This window comes from Ochlerotatus camptorhynchus, unplaced genomic scaffold (genome assembly GCF_037179485.1).
Source record: "Ochlerotatus camptorhynchus isolate MF236.1 unplaced genomic scaffold, CSIRO-AGI_Acam_v1.1 ptg000124l, whole genome shotgun sequence".
In the NCBI taxonomy this organism is placed as follows: Eukaryota; Metazoa; Arthropoda; class Insecta; order Diptera; family Culicidae; genus Ochlerotatus; species Ochlerotatus camptorhynchus.
The window spans coordinates 1463923-1474272 of NW_027040614.1; the positions used below are offsets into that span (position 1 = coordinate 1463923).

The 10350-nt window shown below is 44.7% G+C and overlaps 1 protein-coding gene across 1 annotated transcript; it reads left to right on the forward strand.

Annotated features, from left to right (window-relative positions):
* Nucleotides 1–292: 292 nt before the first annotated feature.
* Nucleotides 293–2333, forward strand: LOC135699988 (46 kDa FK506-binding nuclear protein-like). The gene is made up of 3 exons (XM_065220332.1): nt 293–403; nt 551–909; nt 971–2333. Exons 1-3 carry the CDS (start codon nt 394–396, stop codon nt 1727–1729), a joined length of 1128 nt encoding a protein of 375 aa, XP_065076404.1. The 5' UTR covers nt 293–393; the 3' UTR covers nt 1730–2333.
* The last annotated feature ends 8017 nt before the right edge of the window (nt 2334–10350 follow it).

A 10350-nucleotide genomic window follows, 5' to 3' on the forward strand; every position in this document is an offset into this window, starting at 1 on the left:
GCACCTTCGAGTATTTTTCGTTGAATCGCTCACATTTGGCGCGCATTTCAAACTGAACTGAACGAAAAAACCGTGTTTTCAAAATTCTTTCGGTCACTCACCAACACATCCTCACCCGTGAGTGATCAACCGATGAAAATGTCCCACTCACACACAGAACTCCGATCGGAACAAAATTGACAGTCAGCGGCGAGGCAGCAAGGCGATTGAACGAACACAAAAAAGTGTAGTGTGATCCAGAGCACACGCGAAAAGCAGCAGCAGCACTCGGAAAAAACACATTTTGTCTGAAAAGTGAAGCTATTTCCGGCATTCGCAGCCCCCGCTTCCTATTAAGTTTCGTTGTTAGTTGTTCATAGTTTATCCCGTTGCGGAAAAGCCAAATAATTCGAAATGTTTTGGGGTAAGTAAAACGAGTGCCCGAGTGAGAACGTGCTTAGAAAATGCGGTCTCCCGGCGTCTCAAACAAGATGGCTATTTTCGTAAAGCAAACATGTCGCATGCATGGGTTAATCGGGTGTGCACGTTTCTTTTTCCCTTATTTTTGTAGGACTCGTGTTGAAGGCTAACAAAAAGTACTCGCAGACGGTTCAGAAGGCGTTCCACCTGTCCCAGGCGGCGCTGGATCTGTCCAAATGTGGAGATGCGGACGTACAGGTTATGTTGACCTCGGAAGACAGCACCTACCTGCTGTGTACGCTGGGCAAGAAGACTCCGCAGGTCGCATTAGATCTGAACTTTGACGAGGGTGACCAGATTAGTTTAAGCACCAAGGGCGAAGGTGTGGTCCACCTGACCGGGTATTTGATGCCGAATGAGGAGGATCTCTTCGGCGGTGAAGACGATGAGGATCTGGAGGAGGAGGAAGACGAAGAGGTGGAGGCTTCCCCTCAGAAGGGAAAAGGAAAGGTGAGTTTATAGCCGGATTGGGTCGTTTGGATGATTTTGCTGATTTGGATTTAATTGATAGGAGCGCATTGCCAAGAAGGTCGCCCAGAAGGTGAACGCCAAGGAAGTCCAGCTGGAGGAAGATGGCGAAGAGGACGAGCTGGATGAGACGTTCGAGTTGCCAACGGGTGCTAACAAGAAGTCAGGTGCTAAGGGTGCGGTAGAGGAAGAGGATTCCGACGACGATGATGACGATGAAGATGACGAAGACGATGATGACGATGATGAGGACATGGATGATAGCAAGTTGGACGGTGAGGAAGACAGCGACGACGATGATGACGATGAGTCCGATGATGACGAAGAGGACGATTCCGAGGACGAACAACCCAAGGCCAAGGTTGCTAAGGTGGAGAAGAAAGCTTCCAAGCAAAATGGAGTTGAAAACGGCAAGGCTTCCCCGAAAGAACAGAAGAAGGAAGGTCAGCAGCAAGAAGCCAAGACACGCACCCTTCAGGGTGGACTGGTCGTGGAAGACCTCAAAGTCGGATCCGGACAAGAAGCCAAACCGGGCAAAAAGGTTGCCGTCTTCTATGAAGGTCGCCTGAAGAAGAACAACAAGGTGTTCGATTCCACCAACAAGGGTCCCGGCTTCAAGTTCGCTCTGGGTCGCGGCGAGGTCATCAAGGGCTGGGATCTTGGAGTGTCCGGAATGAAGGTCGGTGGCAAACGACGACTGACGGTGCCCCATCAGTTGGCCTACGGAACCCGAGGAAGCCCCCCGGTGATCCCACCCAACAGCACACTGGTCTTCGACGTCGAGTTGAAGAACGTCTTCTAAATTAAGGCCACCTAGCGCTAAACTAACCTAATTAACACGATAAGGTACAACTACAAATCCCTGATGAATACACTTATTGATCGAAGCTGAGATCAACACTACTTACCACACACACACAACACACAACAGACCTTTTAACCGGCTGTCGTCCTATATAGCTTAGCCATATACAAACAATCATAAGGAACGAATAGTATGTAGGATTAAACGGAACATTCAATACAATAGGATCTTAAAAGTAAAAGGACTAAACAGCGATATTCTGTACAGATAGGCACGGTCATTGAATCTTACCCAGGGACTGAGTAAATACAATGTACTATATACAATTACTCAATGATCATAAAAACTGTCTAAATCCAGTGTTTATGATAGTGAGAGTAAAAGAGATAGAAATGCAATTTTACTCAGTCTCTGGGTAAGATTGAACGGCCGTGTGAACCACACCCAACAACAACCATCCGATCCCCCCAAGAAGAGAAAAACAGTAACAACAATAATTGTTTGCTCTTTTTGTTGTAAAAAAGTTGCATTTAATGTTTTCAGTTCGGACTGTTTTCCTATAAAAAGTTACGGTAATTATTGTCAAATATAAAAACGAAGTCAATAAAGTTTGTGTAAAAAATAATCTAACGATGTTATTGATTTTTCTTTGTTTGTTTGAAGAAATGTAAATAAGTCAATCTGGCGACATCACCTAGTTAATTTTAACTCACTTGAAAATTGGCGTAGAACTTGTTACAGGATTGTTTTGGAATGTTCTCGTAATTTGTTTTAAAATCTTTTCCCTACAAAGAGTTCTATTTCCTCTAAAATAAGTTTGAAAATCTCTCTTCCGTGAAATGTTCTTTTATAACAGTCCAGAAATGCTATGCAGAACAATCCTTACATTTACATAAGTCATGGAATTTATCCTAAGATTTACTATGATTTTTAAATGATGCTTTCAAGAATGCACTAAAGCTTCCTTGAATAATTGAAATTCTGCTCAGATTAATCTCTATATTCTTTGAAATTTTAACCTCAAAATTTGATTCTCTTAGGTGTCTTCTCAGAATTCCCTTGGAACTCTTTTGAGAATTGACTTGAAATTATTTTTGTGAACCGGTAATTCTAAGACTCCTAGAGCAACCGAAAGCTGAGGTCCCCGTTATTCCAGCAAACGTGGACGAGACCGAGGACGAATCGGCTGAGTTCGATCTACTCGGGTTCGACGAGGACGAGAGCGTGGACGTATCGGATGAGTCCGGTCTAGTCGGGTTTGAGACCAGCTACGACGATGCCAATGAGGAGACGTTTGTGGAAACAGAAGCGCAGGAGGAGCTTGAGACATCCGACTATCAGGAGGAGCAAGACCGACGTCGGCGAAGTTGATGTACCAGTAGTCCGACGATCGGAGCGTACCACAAAGGACATCCCGCCAGAACGGAACCGAGACACCGTGCGCATAGCAGCGGAATATGTCGACGAGCCACGCACATTCAAAGAAGCAATGGCTGTCCCCGAGCGCAACATGGAGGAAGAGATGAAGGCGCATGAAGAGAATTCCACATGGGATGTCGTCCGTTTGCCGCCAAACAAGAAGGCTATTGGCAGAAAATGGGTATTCACGAAGAAGATGGACGAGGGCGGAAACCTGATCCTGCCAGGCTGGTAGCGCAAGGATTCAATCAAAAATACGGAACCGACTACCATGAGGTCTTTGCGCCAGTCGCCAAGCAAACCACGTTTCGGACCCTGCTGAGTGTCGCCGCCAGACGAGGAATGCTGGTGAAGCACGTCGACGTGAAGGCGGCGTACCTACACGGAGAGCTGGAGGAGACCCTTTTCATAAAGCAGCCGGTAGGATTCCATAACGGGGTCAATGACAACGTACTGCTCTACGAAAAAGTCTCTACGGTCTGAAGCAGGCTGGAACGGTGTGGAATGACACTTTTTGGGAATCCGAGTGACAAGATCCGGCGGACAGTTTTTCCTGAACCAACAAACCTACATCCAGAAGGTAGCCGAACGGTTCGGACAATCAAAAGCGAAGCGCTCGCCGATACCGATGGATCCCGGGTACCCGAATGCACAAAAGAAGGAGGAGGAGCCCATGCCCAGAAACGACGAGTTCCAGAGCCTGGTGGGTGCTCTTCTATACATCGTGGTCAACACGAGACCGGACATCGCCATAAGTCGACCAACGGAAGCAGACTGGCCCGAAGCAAAACGGACGCTCCGGTATCTCCAGTCAACAGTGGATTGGAGCCTACATCTAGGTTCATCCGGACCGCTGGAAGCATACGTCGATGCAGACTGGGCTGGTGACAAGACAGACCGGAAATCAAACACCGGTTTCGTCTTCTGTCTTGGAGGACCAATCAGTTGGGCAGCCCGAAAACAACCATGCGTAACTCTTTCGTCTACCGAAGCGGAGTAGGTGGCGCTTTCCGAAGCCAACCGCGAGCTGATGTGGGTGATGAAGCTACTGAAGGACGTCGGAGAACCAATTTTGGCTCCTGTAGTTGTACACGAAGCAACCAAAGCTGCATTGCGATGCTGAAATCTGCCGGCGGTAGCAACCGAACAAAGCACATCGACACTCGCTATAATTTTGTGAAGGAGTTGGTCAACAATAGTGTGATGGACGTTCGCTATTGCTCCAGTGAACAAATGGTTGCCGATGGTCTAACAAAACCATTGGCTCGCGTCAAGATGGAGAAGATGCGCCTGAAAATTGGTCTACAGCCCGCCGAACTTGAGGAGGAGTAATCGAAGCAACTCACCGAGCTTGAGGAGGAGTGAACGAGATCGAAGCAACTCGGTGAAATTAGAATAATCCTAGTATGCTAAACTTGTCAGTACTGCATCAATAAAGTATAGTTTAGTCTCATGTTTCAACCCAACCGGTCGTATTAACTCCCTCCTCTAAGAGTTTGTTTGCATGTTTACATAACAAAACCAGCTGGTTAAACCGTTTGCATGCGAAAACATCAAGGAGAAGCTAAAATGGTAAGAGTTTCAACAGCCACTGAAGATTTGGGCAGTTTCCACATTTGGTCGACAATGTCTAAATATTCGTGGAAAACACATTAATTAATTTTAAATAATTCTATACAATTAAACTGAGGCACACTGATCGGCACGTCATGGCACACGATGATAAGTATGACACAAAATATAATATAAAATGGCATCACTGTTTTGTGTTGACATTTTGCCAATCGTTGCTAAGGTCTTCTTCGTTTACTTAAAAGTAAGGGGGAAAGGGATTTTTTAACAACAGATTAGGGGAAGTGTACCAGTATTGGCCATAGGTTCCTATTTTGGCCACACCTCACCACCGATGAATATTTTTTTATTCGTGACTTGTCCGGGGGTGAGATTTGAACTCGTGACTTTGGCGTGAGAGGCATGGATGTTAACCACTACGCCGGGGTCGCCCCCCTACCGATGAATATGATTTGTGTAGGGTTTGCGTTTATTACTTTTGAGTAAAATATATTGACAGTGTTATAAGTTAGGAACACTTTGGCCGAAAAGGTCTTGGCGAAAGGAGAACGAGTGAAAACTATCGGACGAAGGGACGTGAGAAGAGATTGATGAGGTGAAGAATAAATGTTGGTTGGTGTGAAAATCTAATCGAGTGGTTTTGAACAAATATTCCGAAACTGGATCTTCTTCAGTATCTACATCTGGCGACAAGGATTACAGAGAATCAAAGGTAATTACGAATAAAATGCAGTGTTATTAAATTTGTTCTGTGATTGAAGGAAACCTGAAAAACAAAATGGCTGCTTCTGATGATTGCAATTCCGATTTTTTTTCCCTATAAGGTATACCCAGGGGCGATGAAGAAGATTTATTGATGTTGTTTTGGCATGCGGAAAGATTCATGAATTTGTGTTGTCGGAGATATTAATTGAAAATAGATCCGGGATTGAAAGACCGTTCAATCCAGGCTATCGATTAGTTGGAGCCTCGGTTGGGGCCACTGTGATGAAAAAAAAAAAAATTAGTTGACGATGCTGTGTCCAGAAGGGGCATAGTACCGCAAGAATCAAATTATGAAAGTTGTTACCAGTGGAAGTAATGGATTGAATAGCTAATTATTTTGAACGTTTCTGCAGCTAGGGGGCTGGAAACAAGTGACTGGCTAGGGGGCCACTGTTTTAAAAGTTTCTGCAGCTAGGGGCTGGAAACATGAAATTGAATGGCTAGGGGGCCAATGTTTTTAACGTTTCTGCAGTGGAAGGGTGCCCTCGAATGTTATTTTGAGTCGTACCAGATTACTGATCAAAAGCTAAAGCGATCCAAGATGCTTCATTTGGGAGGTCCACAGCTTCAGAAGGTTTTCAGAAGTAGGGGACTGAACAATTTTCAATGGTGTTACTTGAAAAGCCGTGGTTTGACGTTGCTGTAGAGCGGCTGGAGGCCTATTTCAAGCCACGTAGACAAGACGTGCTTGAACGATATAAACTGCGGAACATGAAGCAAGGTACAAATGAACGATTTTCTCATTTCATTCTACGGTTGCGACAGCAGCTCCAGGACTGTGGACTCGAGAAGTATCCACAAGACGTCAGATGCAGCGTAGAAGAAATGATGCTGATTGATGTGATCGTAGAAGGTTGCACTTCTCAGGAACTCCGTCGTAAGATATTAGAGAAAGATCAATCTCTTTCCTGTATTGAAGCATTGGGCGAATCATTGGAAAGTGTCAGGGCACAGGAGCTGGAGATGAGCAACAAGCATCCGCGTGGTGAACCCGGGGAATTTGAAGTTAGAAAAGTTGATAAATTCGTAGTGAGCAGGGACGGGCGCAAGCAGGAACGGATTGTAAAACGGTTCATAGGTAGAACCACTTCAGATAGAGTTGACAGGGATCAGAGAGTTGTATGCTATTCGTGTGGTCAGAACGGGCATATTTCCAAAGATGCTGCGTGCCCTGCGAAAGGGCAAAGGTGCCGTAGGTGTCGGAATATTGGCCATTTCGAGAAGACATGTCGCAAGCGCCCACCGAAATTTCCGGAACATGCTACTACAAAGAAGGTCCGAGCAGTAAATGACGAATCGTCAACCACTGCCGCTGAAAAAGAGCCTTTTGTCGACGGTGTTGAGCAGAAAGTATATTATACGTTTCACACCGGAAATCTGACAAACTACCGAAATGCTAGTTGACTCGGGATCGGACGCAAACCTGATCACTGTTGGAACATGGGAAATGATGAAAGAAAAATGCATTATTGTGCAGAAGTGCACCAAAGGCTGTGATAAGATTCTAAAAGCGTATGGCAGCGATTTACCGTTAGTCATATTGGGATCATTTGTAGCAGTGGTTGAATTGATGAAGCGATCTGTCCGTGCGGAGTTTTTCGTCATCGAAAATGGACAACGTAACATACTCGGCGATGCAACTTCCATACAACTCGGCGTGTTGAAGATAGGAATTGATGTTAATCAAGTACAGAATAAAGAGCCAACACCTACTTTTCAAAAGATTAAAGGGGTACAGGTTCATATTCAGATGGATCCAACTGTCGTCCCTGTTTTCCAGCAGCTTAGACAAATTCCGATCCCGTTGGAGGACTCTGTTAACAAGAAGCTTGATGAACTTCTAGCAAGGGATATCATAGAGGCAAAGAAAGGACCAGCAACATGGGTTTCCCCTTTAGTAGTGGCAAGGAAATCTAATGGTGATATCCGGTTGTGTGTGGACTTACGGCGTGTAAATCAGGCCGTTATCAGAGAACGCCATCCAATGCCAATTATCGAGGATGTTCTGGCGAAGATAGGTAGAGGAAATATATGGAGCACACTAGATATCAAGGACGCGTTTTTTTTGCTAGAGCTGGACGAAGAATCGAGAAGTGTCACGACCTTCCTAAACGTCTCCCATTCGGATTGGTCTCGGCACCGGAGATATTCCAGCGTACTATGGACGAAATCTTGGTGGGATGCGAGGGTACTTATTGGTACTTAGATGACGTTGGAGTAGAGGGAAGCTCTCTCGAGGAACATGACGACCGGCTCATGAAGGTATAATAGCTAATTTCGTTGGATTAATAATAAATGATAAATACACTGTTGTAACACTAATGTTGTTTTTTTTCTTTATTTTTTTTTTATCATTGTTTGGTTTAGGTATTAGACAGATTAAATGCAAGTGGTGTGGTATTGAATCGAGAAAAATGTAAGTTCCGGATAGTTGAGTTCGAGTTTTTGGGGTACCGTATAAATCCAAAAGGCATCCTTCCCTCAGTGACAAAGCAAAATGCAGTGGCCACATTCCGACGACCAAGTAACAGTAGTGAAGTGCGAAGTTTTCTTGGGCTTGCAAATTATATGGGTAAATTTGTACCAAATTTGGCTACCATAGACGAGCCTTTACGAAATCTCATGCGAAAGGGGTCAAAGTTTCACTGGGGGGAAAAGGAGGAAGAGGTTTTCAATGAAATAAAAGCCAGCATTTCAAATGCAAGTTGCTTAGGGTTTTTCAAACCAGAAGATGAAACATCGGTTATGGCAGACGCGAGTCCTCATGCGTTGGGGGCAGTTTTAATTCAAACTAATGATATGGAGGAATCACGAGTCGTATGTTTTGCGTCAAAATCTCTGACAGATACCGAACGGCGATACTGTCAGGCCGAGAAAGAGGCACTTGCGTTGGTTTGGAGTGTCGAGCGGTTCCAGAATTATTTAATAGGCAGAGAGTTTAATCTCCTAACGGACTGCAAGGCACTAACATTTCTTTTTTTCACCTACATCGCGACCGTGTGCTCGAATTGAGCGCTGGGTGTTACGTCTACAAGGTTTTCAATATACAATCTTACACATTTCTGGGACGCTCAATATAGCAGACGTGCTTTCTAGACTTTCTACAATCTCGCCCAAACCATTCGACGAAGCTGAAGAGCTAATGGTCCACGAAGTAGTTGAATCAGCCGTAAGTGCAATTGCTCTAAAATGGGACGATTTAGAGAAGGCCAGTCGTGAAGACACTCAAATCCAACAAATTTTTCAAGCTCTGGATTCTGGAATTGCTGACGAGGTGCCTTTAGAATACAGAATGATATTTCCTGAGCTATGTAGGCTGAATGATGTGTTATTAAGAATTGACCGTATCATAGTGCCCCTAAAATTACAAAAACAAGTTCTTCAACTAGCACACGAGGGACATCCTGGAGCTTGAATTATGAAAGGGCATCTTCGTGCGAATGTTTGGTGACCAAAGATGGACCAGCATGTAGAAAGATATGTCAAAGCATGCCGTGGTTGTTCATTAGTATCTTCCCCAAATCCTCCAGAACCAATGGTAAGGAAGCAGTTGCCAACACGTGCATGGGAGCAGATCGCGATTGACTTCCTAGGACCACTTCCGGACGGAGAGAATCTTCTAGTATGCGTAGACTATTTTAGCAGATTCGTAGAGGTGGTGGAGATGGGTGATATTACAACGTCTGCCACTATTATTGAGTTAATGATTATTTTTTCCCGATTTGGAATACCGGAGAGTCTTAAGGCTGATAACGGTCCGCAATTTACCTCTGAAGATTTTCGAACCCTCTGTGAGGAGTAAGGTATCCGATTAGTACACTCGATTCCTTATTGGCCTCAAATGAATGGGGAAGTGGAGCGTCAGAACCGCTCCATTTTGAAGCGTTTACGGATAGCGCAGGAATTGGGGAAGGACTGGCGGAAAGAGTTGAGGCAATATCTGCTGATGTACCACGCAGCAAGTCACACGACTACAGGAAAGCCTCCATCGGAGTTCATGTTTGGACGTCGTATACGTACTAAATTACCGTGCATTTTAACCGCATCACAGGAATACGAGGTCGTGAGAGAACGAGACGCTATTGAGAAAGAGAAAGGGAGATTGTATGCTGACAAGAAACGTGGAGCCACGGAAAGTGACTTACAAGCAGGAGATCGCGTGCTAGCGAAGCGTACCAGGAAGGAAAATAAGCGGTGTGCTGACTTTGCACCTGAAACGTTTGACGTTATCCATAGAAGTGGAGCTGATGTCACCATTCGATCAACTAAAACGGGAAAGGAATTCAGAAGAAGTTCAGCACACCTGAAAGCACTTCCCCGTGCAGAGCCTAACAAGACTGATCCACCAAAGGATACAACTTCGTCGGAGCCTCGTTTGGTGCGCAAGAGCAGCCACCGTGAAAAGGAGGATAATGATACTACATCGACATCAGACAAAATACAGACGGCAAATACATTAAGAAGAACTAGAGTAGAACCTAATCATTTCAGAGATTACGTAAGCTACTGAATAATTCGTTTAAAGGAAGAGAGGGATGTAGGGTTTGCGTTTATTACTTTTGAGTAAAATATATTGACAGTGTTATAAGTTAGGAACACTGGCCGAAAAGGTCTTGGCGAAAGGAGGACGAGTGAAAACTATCGGACGAAGGGACGTGAGAAGAGATTGATGAGGTGAAGAATAAATGTTGGTTGGTGTGAAAATCTAATCGAGTGGTTTTGAACAAATATTCCGAAACTGGATCTTCTTCAGTATCTACAATTTGTACCAACAAACTGAACGCAACTGAACATCTCAAAATTGTAAACAACGTGAAATATCGTCAAAAGGTGGCCAAAATAGGAACATGGCCAATACTGGC

What these genes read in the sequence shown, in the direction of transcription:
- LOC135699988 (XM_065220332.1), top strand. An exon ending in CTCAGAAGGGAAAAGGAAAG is followed by an intron (nt 910 to 970) that starts GTGAGTTTATAG and finishes TTTAATTGATAG; the next exon opens with GAGCGCATTGCCAAGAAGGT.